At 41.4% G+C, this 17,975-nt stretch overlaps 1 protein-coding gene across 13 annotated transcripts in view; it reads left to right on the top strand.

Annotated features, from left to right (window-relative positions):
- Positions 1-17,975, top strand: part of LOC125453124 (protein unc-13 homolog B) — a 495,854-nt gene that overhangs the window by 359,586 nt on the left and 118,293 nt on the right. For all 13 annotated transcript variants that reach the window (XM_059648673.1, XM_059648694.1, XM_059648669.1 and 10 more), the window contains 5 exons: positions 700-815; positions 6,259-6,422; positions 7,603-7,753; positions 8,374-8,442; positions 9,985-10,074. In XM_059648673.1, coding sequence (XP_059504656.1) covers positions 700-815; positions 6,259-6,422; positions 7,603-7,753; positions 8,374-8,442; positions 9,985-10,074 — 590 coding nt within the window. The remainder of the gene's footprint in view (positions 1-699; positions 816-6,258; positions 6,423-7,602; positions 7,754-8,373; positions 8,443-9,984; positions 10,075-17,975) is intronic.

The raw sequence follows: 17,975 nt of genomic DNA, 5'->3' as shown, positions 1-17,975 counted from the left end.
AATTTATTTTTTGCAGACTTCTTGGTATGTTCTGTGGTGAGCATGGCAGGTGAAGGGACTATTTAGTGAGAAAATTGAAGCAGTGTTACAAATTTTGAATAGGCTCCAGCAGAGACATGTTCGAAATAACACAAATAAGTTTTCCTTTTTTTGTTTCAATCTAAATAATTGGTCAGAATGAATAAGGGAAGGCCAAATGCAGAAATTAAATTCTCACAATACAGCATGCTCAATTTCCAATCCTGCAGTTATAAAGACAGGAAGTGTTAGGCCATACTTAAAGGTATTATTCTGCTGCTAACTTAAGGCATGTACCTTTAAGATCATAAGCCATATTTGCTATTGAGTAATCAGTGCCTTGGTTTGATCCAGATTTAATTTTGTGTCAACGTTGTGTTTTGACCGTTATACAGCTAAAATGACACTTGATATTTTAATTTTTGTCACATGAATATGATTGTCATTTTTGGTCAAACTCTGCAAATCATTAGACTGATAATTCCAAATTTTAAGGAATTCTACTTCCTTGATCTGCCCTGGCAGGATTCAAGCCCAGGGCCCAGGAACATTACCAGGGTCTCTGGATTAACACTTAAGCGATAATACCACGAGGCTGTTACCTCCTGTCAAATGAACTGTTCATTAATGCAAAAGCCTATGAGGAGCTAATACCCTGATTTAATTTGTTTCCTTTTTTAGAGAAAAGAACGGATAAATCTGCAGTTTCGGGTGCTATTCGACTGCAAATCAGTGTTGAAATCAAAGGTGAAGAAAAGGTTGCCCCCTATCACATCCAGTATACTTGTCTGCATGAAGTAAGTTTAGGATGTGAGAAATATGATTGAATGAGAGTGGAAATGAGCTGTTATAAAATGTTAATTTTGAAAAGTGATTAATGATGTGTAGTCCTTATGAACACATAGTTTTGGATGGTGAATGTCAATTGTCCAATCCAGAGTTTAAGATTGAATTAGCTGAGAAAATAAAGTACAAACAATTTGATTATCAACTTAGCCTTCAAATTAGACTTATGATTTAACTTGTAAAACCTGATGTGTTTATTTTTCTAGTCTTTTATAAATTTGATGTGACCTTGATAATGCTTTATAATATTTGACATGAAATTATTTTGCAAGGTCAAATCTAATTTTTCAAGTTAAAGTATGATTAAGACACTGCATTTAAATATTGATCTTTCATATTGGGATCTGAATTCACCTCAGTTATGATTGATGGAATTAGTAGTATTTGTGTCTCATTCTGTCTTTCATTTGCGCACACTCCCTCTCTCCTGCCCCACAATGACTTGCGGGTACAGAACTTAGAATTTGTAATTCTCCAACAGGTAAGCCCACAAAACAACTAGCATGAGACATGAGAACATGTTTAAAAGATTCACACAGATTTTGTGTTCAAATACAGAGTAGAAAATCTTAATTCCACATTGCACCATGTTGGACCTAATCTGATTGTTTGATTTATTGTTGTCACGTGTTCTGAGATGCAGTGAAAAGTGTTGTTTTGTTGGCTATACAGTTAGATTGTACCATACAACATGCATTAGGCTAACAGCACAGAGTACAGAATACAATATTACAGCTATAGAGAAGGTACAGAGAGAGAGAGAGAGATTAGAATTCACATTTGAGAGGTTGATTCAAAAGTCTGATGACAGTGGTGAAGAGGTTCTTGATTCTGTTCGGATGTGTATTCAAACTTTTTTATCTTCTGCCTGCTGGAAGGGTGGGAGGGATCTTCAATTCTGTTGGCTACTTTCCTGAGACAGCTAGAAGTATAGATGAAGTCAATGGATGGAAGTCTGGTTTGGCTGTGTTCACAACTCTCAGTAGTTTCCTATGGTCTTGGGAATAACAGCTGCCATATCACACTGTTATGGATCCAGAAAGAACGTTTTCTATGGTGTATCCATAAAAATTGGTAAGAAATCTTGTGGACATGCCGAATTTCCTTAGCCTCCTGAGGAAGTAGAGGCATTGTTGTGCTTTCTTGACCATCATGTTGAAATGGGGGTAGACCAGGACAGATTATTGGTGATTATCACTCCCAGAGACTGGACGCTCTCAACCATCTCCACTTCAGCACAATTGATGCAGACTGTGGCGTGCCCTCCACTCTGCTTCAAGAAGTCAATGATCGGCTGCTGCATTTTGCTGACAATAATGGAGAGATTGTTGTCTTTACACTCTGCTGCTAAGCACTCAATCTCTTTGTTGTATTCTGTCTCGTCATTGTTTGAGATCCGACCCCAGTGGTGGTGTCATCAGCAAACTTGCAAATGAAGTTGAGGCAGAATTTGGCGACCCAGTCATGCATGTATAAGGAGTATAATAGGGGGCTGAGCATGCAGCCTTGCAGGACGCCAGTGTAGAGGATTATGGTGGAGGAGGTATTGTCACCTATTCTTACTGATTGTGGTCTACAGGCCAGGAGAATCCACCAGAAATGGGAGCCAAGACCTAGGTCTTGGAGTTTAGCGATGACTTTGTTCAGAATTATAGTATTGAAGGTGGCACTGGAGATAATACGAAGGAGCCTGACATAGGTATTCCTGTTATCTAGGTATTCCAGGGATGAGTGTAGGGCCGGGAAGATGGTGTCTGCTGTGAACCTGTGCACTGGAAGGGAATTTGCAAAGGATCAAGGCAGTCTGGGAAGCTGGAGTTGATGTGCGCCATGACTAACCTCTCAAAGCACTTCATTATTATGGAGTTCAGAGACACTGGGTGATAGTCATTGAAACACACTGCATGATTTTCCTTTGGCATAGAGATGATGGTGGTCTTCTTGAAGCGGGTGAGGTTAAATATGTCCGTGAATACTCCTGTCAGTTGGTCCATGCAATATCTGAGTGCATGGCCAGGGACTCCATCTGGGTCATTTGCTTTCCGTGGGTTCGATCTCAAGAAGGCTGATCTGAAATATGTGGCGATGATCACAGGTACCCCACGGTCCGAGGCTGTTGGGATAGATGACATTGTTTCACTGACTTTCTGTTTAAAACAAATGTAGAATGCGTTGAGCTTCTCAGATGAGAATGTACTGTTGCCCACAATTCTGTTCGACTTCACTTTGTAGGCGGTTAGGTTGCATAAAGCTTGCCAGAAACCATTGGTGTCTGTATCTGGGTCTGGGTCTCAAGCTTAGTTTGGTATTGCCTCTTGATGTCTCTGGCCTTACAAAGTTTGCACCAGGATTTCCTGTGTATATCAGGCTTGCCCACACCTCAGAACTGGACTTCAGTAGGGACTGGATATCCCTGTTCATCCATTGCTTCTGGTTGGGGAACATTCAGATTAACTTGCTTGATGCACAGTCTTCTACACACTTACTCGTAAAGTCTGTAATTGGAGTGACATACTCATTTAGGTTGGCTGCTGAATTCTTGAATATGGACCAGTTTGCCATGAGTATGCTGGGGAGGGGGTAGATTTGAAACCCCAAAGTTTCAGTCTCACCTGAAGTCCAGAACATCTCTCATATTTCCTGGATAGACAGCAGCTCCTAGTTGATCTCGGGCATCAGTGAAGAATGCCTGTTGCTCCAAGAGGTAAGTATGTGCTCCTGAGGGGCCGTGGGCACCAGTCATGGCCTTGAGTGTTCTGAGGGTTTTGTGGCTGGTTTGGTTGGGCCTCCTCAATGTCTGGTCACTGTGTGTTCAGGTCTTATTCCTGCACTGGTCAGGCCTTGGTACTGGGTTTCCACAGAGAGGTCAGGTTTGCAGGAAGCCAGTTGTTCCCTTGGGCTTGTGGTTCCAGTGTTGGTCATCCAGTCTCATCAGTCGTAGGATCTTTAAACCTGAAAGTAGATTGAATAATTCTGATCAACTTAGAATTGAGGGTATAAGACTATAAGATATGTAAGAATAATATCTGCAGTAGACAACTCACAAAATGTTGCCACGCTCTGGCGCCATCTGGGATTGTCAGTTCCTGACAAGAGGGTGAAGAATTTTGCCACAATGGAGACCCCGTTGGAAAAATATCAAAAGACATTCAAAATTCTAAGTCCAACCAATGATCCCATTTCACATTTTGATGAGAGTGGGCTGTGGTTCATAAATGAGTAGTTCCTGAGGTAGTTGGTCATTTAAATGATCAGCTGTCTCCACTCAATTCAGATTTTAGAATCACTCGTGCCTGGAGTCCACAGTATGGAGATTAGATAAGCCAAGAGCAGTCTCTCCTGTGTTTTTTTTTAGGCTAGCCAGGCTACCCCTTTAGAGACGTAAGATATGCCTCTACAGATACTCTCAAAACCTATCAAATATCATTTGTGGGTTCAGATTTCCTTTGGGGTTTTTAAACTATGGAGAATATTGTGTGCAAACTGTACATAAACTGAGTTGAACTGTCCAGTAGCATTGAGAGTTTCAAGAACTGTCAAAATATATATGTTTTAAATGAGTCAGAGTGCTTTTCACAGTAGAATGTAATTTATTAGAATTAGAATTAGCTTTATTATCACAGCTGCTCAAATAAGTACACTGAAAAGTGTACAAATCACTGCTTTCTGTGCCATAGTAGGTACAAAGGCCCCTAGATACAGCTTTTTCAGTTACAGTTTTTGGTAAAATAGAGAAGTAAAAATGTCAAACATTGCAGATTTTAGGAATAAATTATAAAATAGAGAAAAAAGTGTTCAGAACAACAGTCCATGCTGGCAGCTAGCCTCCAGTCTGCACAGTGCCTTGCCAGGCCATGAGACACTACCACTTACCACCCAAAGGCCACCATGCTGGGCTGCTGGGAGACCACCACGCCAGGTATCTGCTGAGGATGGGAGTTGTGAGGCCAAGAGTTCCAAGGCTGCGAGCCGAGGGATTCTGTGGTTGTGAGGTCGGGGACTCGGAGCTCCAAGGCCAGGAAGAGAGAACAAGAAGAAAGAAAAGACAAAAGCGGGAAAAAGAAAAAAAACAAAAGGAACAGGTGGAGTAGTATGAAAGTTTATGTAATAGAAACTTATTCTCCTCTGTGTAAATGGGTACATGTAGTTAGTAAGAGAGATAGTTGGATCTGCCGATGCTGGAGAATCTGAGATTACAAGGTGTGTAGCTGGATGAACACAGCAGGCCAAGCAGCGTCAGAGGAGCAGGAAAGCTGATGTTTCGGGCCTAGACTCTTCTTCAGAAATGGGGGAGGGGAGGGGGATTCTGAAATAAATAAGGAGACGGGGGAGGCGATAGAAGATGGCTAAAGATGATAGGTGGAGAGGAGACAGACAGATCAAAGAGGTGGGGTTGGAGTCAGAAAAGGTGAATGTAGGTGGGGAGGTAGGGAGGGGATAAGTCAGTCCAGGGAGGATGGACAGGACAAGGAGGCAGGATGAGGCTAGTAGGTGGGAGATTGGACTGGGGCTTGAGGTAGGAGGAATGGTTAGGGAGGCGGGGATGATCTGGACTGGTTTTGGAATGTAGTTGGGGGAGGGGAGATTTTGAAGCTTGTGAAGTCCACATTGATACCCTTGGACTGCAGGGTTCCTAAGTGAAATATGAGATGCTGTTCCTGCAGCCTTTGGGTGGCATCATTGTGGCACTGCAGGAGCCCAGGATAGACATGTCGTTCAAAGAGTGGGACATGAGTTAGCATGGTAGATGAAGGAGAAGCAGTGTTGGTTGAAAAGTAGACACTAAGTTGGCACGGAGGTATGAATGCCATAGGGTTTGGGCAGAGCAATTTAGGGGATGGTATTAGGTGGTATGGATTGAGCATGGAAAGTGAGGAGAATCTGAGACATGACAGAAGGGGAAAATTTAATATTTGTTCTTTTATTTTGATTTTTGGAGATAGTGCTGATGCCCTATGGTAGGCTTTCAACCCAGCCCATCTTGAGAGCTGCAGACCAACTCCCAAACCACACCATAACTGGGACCAAAAATTGGATTTGCAGATTGGATTCACAGAACCGGGAGTTATTCCATAGCTGCACATCAATCCCTGGAGTGAAAATTGGGGCATAGGAACCTAAATCCGAAACATTCCATTCCTAGTCACTGGTGTTCTTTACTCGAATGACCACACAATTCACCAAGTAATGTAAATTAAGAGAGAATACAGAAGAACAAAGAAACAATACAATACAATCATAATAACTCGGATTGCTTCTTAAAACTTCATTGGATGCCGCACCTGTTCTAAATACTGAGCATATCATCAACAAATGAAGAATATTTCATTCTCTGTATTACTTGTTGTGCTATTGAATGTTGTTTAATACTGAGCTTCTCATCATATTTTACAGAACCTTTTCCACTCTCTCACAGACCTTCAGAGTAGTGGTGTTGTGAAAATACCAGATGCAAAAGGTGATGATGCATGGAAGGTTTATTTTGATGAGACTGCACAAGAAATAGTAGATGAGTTTGCAATGCGTTATGGAATAGAATCCATTTATCAGGCAATGACGTAAGTTTTAAAACACAATTTTTAGGAAGATGTAAAATATAACCTGAGCATTTCTGTTCATGACCACACAGTGTAACAAATGGACTAGGATGTCTTTCAGCTTCAATGAAATTTTAGCAGTTGAACAGTTATATCATAATTTGCATGTTTATAAGTATAATAGACTGAAAACAGAAATTAATCCTGACCTTTACTCAGAGTAGTGTTTGGCACTGGGTAGATAGGTAGGTGGTAACCTCTTCCAGCCTTGAAGTTGTCCCATGGACCAAAATCACAGGGAGTTGTATTCTGGAAGAGTGATCGAGAACCTAAGACAAGGAGACCTAAACCTGTCCTTGGGCACAAGAAGCATTCTTTCTCTCAGAACGAAAGCAAAGTTAAAAGATTTAACATGTTAGTCTTCTAGCTCCATTCTTCTTTGGCGAGGTAAACCTGGCAGGTCACAAAGGTTTTTCTATCTATTTAAGTTAACACTTCAGATTTTATGACAATCTACATATTTAATTAAAGATTCTGCTGATTTCCCATTCGATGTCTTTCTCACCTGCTGAGACAACATCTTAAAATGGAAGTGTGTAAAAAGCTTAGGATGTTGGCAGGTAAGTCAGGCAGTTTATCTGCCTGCCTACCTGGTTTCCATTAGGGAGGTAAGATTAGAACAACTCTTAGTATTTTGGCTTAATGGGGATGAAGAAACAACAAACTCAATTTTTCAGGCTTTTTCTGCAATTTTCACGTTTCATGTCTGTGGAAAGGAAGTTCATATCAAGGACTTGTTCATTGATGAAACCACAGAAAAGCTATACATTGCAGATACTTCAAACGGAAACTGCTGAAAGAAGGTTTTCAACATCAGTCTGAGCAACAATCTGAATATTTTTAACATGACACATGTTGAGCTAAATGGCTATCTTTCATCAAAATGATGAAAGAATTGATGTACTGAAGAAATATTCACCTGGTGTTGATTTTTTTTCAAGTGCCAACTGATCTTGTGTTACTAACAATTTTTAAAATATGTATTAGAACTCAAAATGAAGTTTCTTTATTTCCATGATTAATGTTGCAATTTTAGGTTCTGATGGCAATATTTGTAAGAAATAGCAGTAAACTTAAAACCTATTTTTTTGTTGTGAGTTTTGTATATTATGTACCGAATTTTATGCTTCTGCTGTTGCAGGCATTTTGCTTGTTTGTCTTCTAAATACATGTGCCCTGGAGTGCCAGCAGTAATGAGCACCTTGTTAGCCAATATCAATGCATACTATGCACACACAACTGCCTCTACCAATGTATCTGCCTCTGATCGCTTTGCTGCATCAAATTTTGGGGTATGTTCCGTATACAGTTGCTTTGATGTTACAACTTTTATTTCTGTTTTTCATCAGCTGTTTTCTTTCCACTCTGCTCTCTTTTCAATGTTGTACTCAGTTTACAATTTGGGGGGTGGAGGAGAATATTGCACAGGCAACTTTGTCCAGTATATTGTCCAATTCCAGGTATGTGAGAGCAGTGCCTGGTGATATTTGCCTTTTGCTTTTGGTTCCTCTCCTGATTTCCACACACTGGTTCTCTAAAACAGTCAGGGTGAGATTGAGAGCCCACTGTTTGGGAAATTACTAAGTGCCACAAATTGTCACTTGTTGCTTTGTTTGCTGTCTGTGTTCTAAATAAGTATATATGCTTTGTATGTTTTTCAGTACTGTAATATTAAGAATAACTCAGCAACTTGTGCATATTATGTAACTTGGTTTCAAGGTTATTTTAAAATCATTATCTGTTTTTATTCCTTTAGCCTGCGTTCATTGCAATATCGCGTAAAACAATATACCTGACATTGTACCGTTGATTCATTCACTGCTGCTTACCAACTGATAGACTTTTAATACGAAAACTTCTAATGATTACAAGGTGGTAATTCTAATTATCTACTTATATTTGAACAAATCAGAAAGAAAGATTTGTGAAACTACTTGATCAACTACACAATTCACTTCGCATTGACCTGTCCATGTATAGGGTGAGTATAAATGGTGTTAACTATTGAATATATATAAATCTCTAAAATACCAATTAATAGATTTCTTAGTAAATCCTGTATTTATTCTACGTTCTGACAGAGAAACAGAAAGCCAAGATATAGTTTGATACTGTATATCATCATTGCCTTTGTAACTATTTATTGTACCCCTCCAGTTGAACTGATGTATTGTATTGACTCTATGGCTAGTTTATATTATTGAATATTGCAGTTAACTATCACAGTTAGTTATATTAATTAAATATTTAGTACCATTATAGACTGATGTCTTGTATTTCCCAATATTGAGCTGTTTGTTTAGGTCTGTCCAATCAAAATAGTTAAGTTTGGCTGCAGTTCTGCCAGATTCATTCACTGTGGTTCTTACATGCAAAGAGTTTTATTTGTTAGAGGGAGGCCTTTCATTGCTTTCTGATTTGCTTTTCTCCCTGGCTCATCTCCAATCAATTTTCTGAGGTCAGGTGTTATTTGTAATGTGAGGTCCGATCCCAGACACTCAGCGAGCCTTGCCATGGTATCACTGCAACATCTGAAACAGACAGTTATTTAAAGTGACAGATGAGATCTCTTTGTGGAGAAGGCCTAACAGCATGAGCCTTTATGACTGGTATGAAGGGAGAGGTGCTTTATCTAAGCCACTCAATTCGCCCTATGGCCTTTGGAGCCATGACTCCAGCATTGGATCTTCTTCGACTTTCCATCAGCCAATCCAGGGAAGCACCCTTAAGAAGGCCAGGAAGAACCAAAATGGATCAATATACTAGGATCCACCTTCTTATCACAACTTAGATTTTGCTCGAGGTTCTGAGGAAAGGGGTCTCTCGAAACAGCCCCACCATTAGGAAAGTAAAATCTAGAGAGAAAGAGAATTAGAGCTCATCCTGTTGTTTCTGATGCTTTGCCACCCAACTTGAATTGGAAATTTAATCCAGTCCAATGTTACTCAGAGTTATCTTATTGTTGTGTATTACTATGGTGAAAATGTATGAAAAGTTATGTTTTATTTTCTGTCAAGTGGTATGCAGGCAAAAGAGTAATTTTAATGTGGTTGTTCCTTGAGTAGATTTTAGACAAAATTAAATATTGTACAGAACGCTGTACTTTAACGTCTTATGAACACTTATAGATTAGAGCTTTGCATGTCAATTAAGTACTTGTATCTATTGTATAAAATCTTGAGCTTGTAGTGTAATTAAAGATTCAGTAGTTGATTTCAATGAAAAGCAATTTTTTTCTGTCTACTGTTCTGAATATATTGTGTACTTGGCATTATTATAGCTGATATAAATTTTGCATTTTGTTTTGAATCTCGATGTAAATAAAGAAAATTGTTTAGCATAAGGCAAACACATGCTTATTTGTTCAGAATCTAAAATGCATCTTGGCTGATGTGTTGAAAGTTGAGGTTTGTGGAACACTGTCAAAAGAATTAACATGTATCTTAAAAAGTATCATTTCAATTTTGGGCATTATTAGTCTCAAAATCATTTGAAGAATTTGAAAGGTTGTTTTATTTAACAGAACAATTTTCCAGCAAGTAGCCCTGAGCGGTTGCAAGATTTGAAATCCACAGTAGATCTCCTGACCAGCATAACCTTCTTCAGAATGAAGGTAATTTCTTTATACTGTCATTGTATTCTGCAATTTTGAACAAACTTGAACAGTCAATTCACATTCATAAAGGAGGAAATGTCCTCCTGAAGGTAATGATCTTTTTTTTATTTTTAATTGACAGCTGTTATTTTTTCATAACTATCTCCCTTTTTAGGAATTCCTTCTGTAATTTTCCCATAATCAGCCTGCTGACTCTGACCAATGACCAGATATTAATAAAATGTTATCAATCTCTCCTGCTTAATCTCTTAAATTTATTTTCTGATACATTTGTGGAACTCCTGCCCCAATCCTCTGCTGTCAGAAACCAGCTTTATTTCCCTTCAACTCTGACCTATCCACACCTCATTGTTATCAACTACTATCCAGAGCCAGAGATAACAAGATGTAGAGCTGGATGAACACAGCAGGCCAAGCAGCATCTGAGGAGCAGGAAAGCTGACATTTGGGCCTAGACCCTTCATCAGAAATCTCTGATCCATTTCTGATGAAGGGCCTAGGCCTAAAACATCAGCTTTCCTGCTCCTAAGATGCAGCTTGGCCTGCTGTGTTCATCCAGCTCTACACCTTGTTATCTCGGATTCTCCAGCATCTGCACTTCCTACTGTCTCCGATATTATTCAGAGCCGCTTGTCCATCTCTGCTTTAGCAAAAAGAGGTCTTAGATAGCTCTGGGATAGTAGGAACTGCCAAAGCTGGACAATCTGAGATAACGAGTTGAAGAGCTGGATGAACACAGCAGGCCAAGCAGCATCAGAGGAGAAGAAGGGCCCAGACCCAAAATGTCAGCTTCCTTGCTGCTCTGATGCTGCTTGGCCTGCACTGCTCACTATAGTTTCTCAGTTCATCTATGATGCCTACAGTTATCTGCCAGCTTCATTCCTCATTCTGATGGTCACAGCTAGCAGAATCTGGTTCTGTGTTGCTGCTCTGGGATCTGTAACTGCCACTTTGGAGCCAGCACTACCTCAGAGTGGATGTGGTCTGTTGATTCATACTGCCTTCTGGTTCCTCCTTGCCAACTGGATCTGCACTTATTCTCACCCTGCTCCTTTTCCATCTCCAATGTGACTGGCGCCATAGCACACAGAACTCCAGGCAACAGAGAATACACAGATATGTACTCCCAGATGTATCTAAGCTGACACAAGTAGTAGCCAATTTTGCAAATTTTTAAATTTTTGGGCGGCACAGTAGCATAGTGGTTAGCACTGCAGCCTCACAGCACCAGGGACCCGGGTTCGATTCCATCCTCTGATAACTGTCTGTGTGAAGTTTGCACATTCTCCCCGTGTCTGCGTGGGTTTCCTCCGGGTGCTCCGGTTTCCTCCCACAGTCCAAAGATGTGCAGGTTAGGTGGATTGGCCATCCTAAATTGCCCGTAGTGTTCAGGGGTGTGTGTGGGTTATAGGGGGATGGGCCTGGGTGGGATGCTGCAAGGGGCGGTGTGGACCTGTTGGGCCGAAGGGCCTGTTTCCACACTGTAGGGAATCTAATCTAATCTAAAAGCATCCTCTTTTTCCCCTGTGCCTCCTCTTCCACTTCTTGTCCCTCTCTCCTGTTATTCCCTGTCTCATTTCCCTTCCATTTATACCCTAGCATGAGTCATAATCCTTGTCTCATTTCCTTCTATTATCTGCATGCTCACCACGAACATGCAGTGCCACAGTTTGTAAATTATTGTTTTAATTCTGGCACAAGCTTCACACAGTAGTGTATCTGTGTCAGAGATTGTAGCATGATTATATCATTATTCATTTCTTCGTTTGCTCTCAGCTGCCATTCAATTAAATGTGAAGACTTGCTAACAGCTATATTTAGGTATTCAACTGGAGTGTTACTAAATTATGGGTGGAATCTCCGGTTCCAGAGGAGATGTGAACAGTGGCAGGCAGGGAAACTTAATTGGGTGAGAATTCAAAATTGAGAATCCTGACAGTGGGATAAACCTCTGCAATTAAGTTCTTTGACCTTAAAAGGTGAGTCAACATTCCTGACTGCAGGTGTCGAGAAGCATGTTTAAAATACAATTGCATCTAATTAAAAGTCTAAATTAAATACCCCATCCTAATTAAATTCTCCTCAAGCCAGAAATACATGCTTTCGGAATCCTGAGTGTATATAAGAGCTGTGCACCTGTTGTGGGAGATTTATACTGGACTTCAGAGTAATTCTTACTGCTTTCTCCTCATGACAGTAATGTTTTAAATTAATGTGAATGATTGAGTTGCAGCGTAGATTCTCCAAATAGGGCAAAGGCTGTATGGGGGTGGGGGGAAGCAGGATGTCTTTATGGTTCTGGGTGAAACAAAGGCAGCACAAGAAAGGACAGTTAGTACGAAAGAAGGAGCAGTGGGTAAGGGTTGGGCATTGTTTGTCCAAGGATGAGGGGGTTAACATGGTAACAAGTGCCTGTCCTGTTTTGAAGATAGTAAGAACTGCAGATGCTGGAGAATCTGAGATAACAAGGTGTAGAGCTGGATGAACACAGCAGGCCCAGCAGCAGGAAGGCTGACGTTTCAGGCCTCGACCGAGAAGAAAATGATGTAGGCATCACAGAGACGTGGTTGCAGGAGGTTCAAGACTGGCAGTTAAACATTCAAGGATTTACAACTTATCGAAAAGACAGGGAGGTGGGCAGAGGGCGTGGGGTTGCCTTGTTAGGTGAAAATTAAATTAAATCTATGGCACTGAATGACATAGGGTCAGATGATGTGGAGTCTCTGTGGGTGGAGTTGAGGAACTGCAAAGGCAAAAAAGACCATAATGGGAGTTATGTACAGACCTCCGAACAGCGGTCAGGACCAGGGGCGCAAGATGCACCGGGAAATAGATAGGGCATGTCAGAAAGGCAAGGTCACGGTGATCATAGGGGACTTCAATATGCAGGTGGACTGGGTGAAAAGTGTTGCTGGTGGATCCAAAGAAAGAGAATTCATGGAATGCTTACAGAATGACTATTTTGGACAGCTTGTGATGGACCCCACAAGGGAGCAGGCTATTCTGGACTTAGTGCTATGTAATGAGCCTGACTTTATAAAAGACCTTAGGAGGCAACGATCATAATATGGTAGAGTTCAGTCTGCAGTTTGAAAGAGAGAAGGCAAAATCGGATGTCATGGTGTTACAGTTAAATAAAGGTAATTACAGGGGCATGAGAGAGGAAGTGACAAAAATCAACTGGGAGCAGAGCCTAGCGGGGAAGACAGTGGAGCAACAATGGCAGGAGTTTCTGGGTGTAGTTGAGGACACAGCGCAGAGGTTCATCCCAAAGAAAAGAAAGATTATCCGCGGTGGGATTAGACAGCCATGGCTGACAAAGGAAGTCAGGAAATATATCAAAGAAAAAGAGACAGCCTATAAAGTGGCCAAGAGAGCTGGGAAATCAGAAAATTGGGAAGGCTACAGAAACAGAGGATAGCAAAGAGAGAAATAAGGAAGGAGAGGATCAAATATGAACGTAGGCTAGCCAATAATATTAGAAATGATAGTAAAAGTTTCTTTCAATATATAAGAAACAAACAAGAGGAAAAAGTAGACATTGGGCCTCTCTAAATTGATACTAGAAGGCTTGTGATGGGAGACATGAGTAGTATCCCAACAATTAAGAAGAGTTGGGAGCAGAGTTGAGTATGGTAGGCATTACAAAAGAGCAAGTGCTAGAAAAGCTAAAAGGTCTAAAAATTGGTAAAGCTCCTGGCCCCGATGGACTACATCCTCGGGATCTGAGGGATGTGGCTGAGGAAGTAGCGAAGGCGTTGGTTGTGATCTTTCAAAAGTCACTGGAGTCAGGGAAAGTCCCAGATAATTGGAAAATCGCTGTTGTAACAGCCTTGTATAAGAAAGGATCAAGACAAAAGATGGAAAATTATAGGCCGATCAGCCTAACCTCAATTGTTGGTTAAAGTCGAGAATCCATTGTTAAGGATGAGATTTCTAAATTCTGGGAAGTGCAGGATTGGATTAGAACAAGTGTGCATGGATTTAGTAAGGGGAGGTCATGCCTGAAAAACCTTTTAGAATTCTTTGACGAGGTAACAAGTATGTTAGACCAGGGAAACCTAGTGGATGTTATCTATCTAGACTTCTAAGAGGCCTTTGATAAGGTGCCTCACAGGAGGCTGCTGAGTAAGGTGAGGACCCATGGAGTTTGAGGTGAGCTACTGGCTTGGATTGAGGATTGGCTGTCTGAGAGAAGGAAGAGAGTTTTTCGGAATGGCAACTGATGACAAGTGGTGTCCCGCAGGGTTCAGTGTTGGAGTCGTAGCTGTTCACTTTATATATTAATGATCTGGATAAAGGGACTGGGAGCATTCTGGCGAAGTTTGCCAATGATACGAAGTTAGGTGGACAGGCAGGTAGTACTGAGGAGGTGGGAATGCTGCATAAAGATTTAGGAGAGTGGTCCAGAAAATGGCTGATGAAATTCAACGTGAGCAAATGTGAGGTCTTGCATTTTGGTAAAAAGAATACAGGCATGGACTATTTTCTAAATGGTGAGAAAATTCATAAAGCAGAAGTACAAAGGGATCTGGGAATGCTAGTCCAGGATTCTCTGAAGGTTAACTTGCAGTTTGAGTCCATGAAAGTGAATGTAATGTTGTCATTTATCTCAAGAGGGTTGGAATATAAAAGCAGTGATGTGCTTCTGAGACTTTATAAAACTCTAGTTAGGCCCCATTTAGAATACTGTGTCCAATTTTGGGCCCCACACCTCAGGAAGGACATAATCGCACTGGAGCATGTCCAGCGGAAATTCACACGAATGATCCCTGGAATGGCAGGCCTAACTTATGACGAACGGCTGAGGATCATGGGATTGTATTCATTAGAGTTTAGAAGCTTGAGGGTAATTTAATAGAAACTTACAAGATAATGATTGGCTTAGAAAGGGTGGACGCTGGGAAGTTGTTTCCATTAGGCGGGGAGATTAGGACCCGTGGGAACAGCCTTAGAATTAGAGCGGGTAAATTTAAAACCGAAATGAGGAGACATTTCTTCAGCCAGAGAGTGATAGGCCTGTGGAATTCATTGCCACGGTGCGCAACAGAGGCTGGGCCGTTAAATATCTTCACGGTAGAGATTGATAATTTCTTGATCTCGCAAGGAATTAAGGGCTACTGGGAGAGTGCGGGTAAGTGGAGTTGAAATGCCCATCAGCCATGATTAAATGGCAAAGTGGACTCGATAGGCCAAATGGCCTTACTTCCACTCCTATGTCTTATGGTCTAATGGTCTAATATTCTGAAAATTTCTGAAGAAGGGTCTAGGCCTGAGACATCAGCCTTCCTGCTCCTCTGATGCTGTGGCCTGCTGTGTTCACCCAGCTCTACACCTTGTTATCCCTGCCCTGTATTGTGTTGTTTTGACTAATGCTTGGGCATGATATGTCAGAAAGAGCTGGGTGTCCAGTTGATAGTCAGTGATGTCACAGGTTTCTGGGGATCTTAATCATGGTCAGAAAGTATCATCAGAGTTAAAGAGTAAGTCAGAAGTGGTAGAGTGAGAGTTCCACAATCATGAGCAGGTAGTGTGTGGCCTTATAAAGGGTGTAATGGAAAATGAGGGTGCAGATCAACTGAAAAATGGTAAGGATCGGGGTCAGAATTGGCTTTGAAACATATAGACTTGGAGCTCAGAGGGATAATAGGAAAATCAGTCAAATGATGAGATCACTGGAAAGGGGAGGAGCATTTCAAAGATAACAGGCAATAGGAATTGGTGAGGGTTATGGGGGATGAATAACGGGAGACATTTGCAGAGGTTCAAATGTGTTAATCCTCACTGTCAAAGCGTTGCAAAGTATCTTTTCACCAAGAAGCCATGTTTGTAGGTGCTGGCAAAAGTCAGCACCCAAAGTGGGAAAAGACTCTGTTGGGTGGGTAGATTTAACAGTTGTAACTTTTGACTGGCTATAGGGGCAACCTGAGATTTAAGTTCAATTGCTGGAGAATCATGCTTAACCAAGTTCCACTCCTGAGAACCACCCTGTCTCCTGAACCCATGGCAAAGCATCCAGCGAATTCCCACAAAGAAATGGAATAACAGTGCATGTGGACTGATTGATATCTTGTAATATCTTAAGCATCGACGCAACCATAGAGGACAGAAGAGGAAAGCAAGCTTGAAAGAGTCTATTCTCGGATTAGAGCCTCTAGTTTCCTAGAGATCCCAGCTGGGGAATTACCTGTAAAGGCCAAGTCACATTTATTTTTACCTCATAGAGGTTGTCTTCCAAGTCTCTGCAGATAGAGAACACTGGCTCCTCATCCCACCTCATCAGACATTGCCACTGTCTCTAAAATCAGACTCTCGGCATTGGATGCAATCTCCAAGTGACAGGTCTATTCTTCCTTCGGAAATGAGAACACTTCAAGCAGATAGATTGCCAATGCTATGAGGCAGTGAATGATCTGTCAACAGAAGATGTATATCAGATTATGTCAGGGTGGATGATTCACCAAGGCTCCTTTAACAGTGTCTTTCAAACCTGTAACCTCTGCCATCTCTCTAAACATCACAGCTTCCTGACTAGAACTGTATCACCATGCATTTGATGTTGCCGTGTCAAAATCTTGGATTTTCCTTCCAAACAGTATCTTTACAGTTGTTCAGGAAGGCATCTCACTACCACCCTCTCCTGGTCAGTTTGAGATAGGCAATGAATGCTGGCCAGGCCAACAACACCCGTATCCTGTGAAAAGTTTTTGAATAAATTACCTCTCATGACCCACCGGGAACTGATGCCACCAAATTCCCTACTCCACCCATCAACCCTATGGCTCTTTGGGCTCTCCTTCTGAGTCATGGAATCTGGCCTGACTGTATTTCTCATAGATTCATAGAATCCCTACAGTGTGGAAACAGGCCCTTTGGTCCAACAAGTCTGAATAGTATCCCACCCAGTCCCATCCCAACCCCTTTTCCCTGTAAGCCACCTAATCTACACATCCCTGAACACTATGGCAATTTAGCATGGCCAATCCACCTAACCTGTTCAGCTTTGGACAGTGGGAGGAAACCGGAGGAAACCTATGCAGTAATGGGGAGAATGTGCAATCTCGCCCGAGACGGGAATCAAACCCAGGTCCCTAATGCTTTGGGGCAGCAATGCTAACTACTGACCCGCTGAGTCAGAGTTCATTTCAATCACTGACCAGGTACACTAGCTTAATTTTAGACAGTTGTATTGGCGTTGAGGTTTTGACTAAATCATGACTGTCAGGTGTTAAAATAATGTTCTCCAGTTGCCACCTGAACTTTATTTTATTCCATCGAACTCACCTAAACTACGGTTACATATGAGCATATGTAAGAGCAGGAGTAGGCCACAAAGCCCCTCATGCCTGCTTTGAATGCTCCACATTCCTACCTACCCACAATAACCTTTCACCCACTTTCTTATCGAGAATCTATCTACTTCTGCCTTCAAAAGAATTAAAGATCCTGCTTCCACTGCCTTTTTGAGGAAGTGCATTCCAAAGATCCTTGATCCTATGTGAGAAAGGAAGATTTTGTGTTCTCTTTCTTAAATGGGCAACTGTTCATTTTTAAACATCCCAAATTCTGTAATCTGTGACAAGAATTCTTCCCACACACACTCTACTAAGATCCCTCAGGTTTTTATATGTCTGAATCAAGCCATCTTTTACTCTTCCAAGTTCCAGAGAAGAGAAGCCAAACCTACGCAACCTTTTCTCATAAGTGAACCCATGTATGAGTCTAGAGTAGTTCTGGTAATTCGTCTAATCAATAAATCACAATTTCGTTTTTCTCCCTCAGAGATAGTAAGGACTTCAGATGCTGGAGTCAGAGATAACACAGTGTGGAGCTGGAGGAACACAGCAGGCCAGGCAGCATCAGAGGAGCAGGAAAGTTGATGTTTCGGGTCAGGACTC

Source organism: Stegostoma tigrinum, chromosome 1 (genome assembly GCF_030684315.1).
Source record: "Stegostoma tigrinum isolate sSteTig4 chromosome 1, sSteTig4.hap1, whole genome shotgun sequence".
Taxonomy (NCBI): domain Eukaryota; kingdom Metazoa; phylum Chordata; class Chondrichthyes; order Orectolobiformes; family Stegostomatidae; genus Stegostoma; species Stegostoma tigrinum.
The sequence above is the reverse complement of the archived record's forward strand: the minus strand, read 5'-3'. Positions and strand labels throughout refer to the sequence as shown.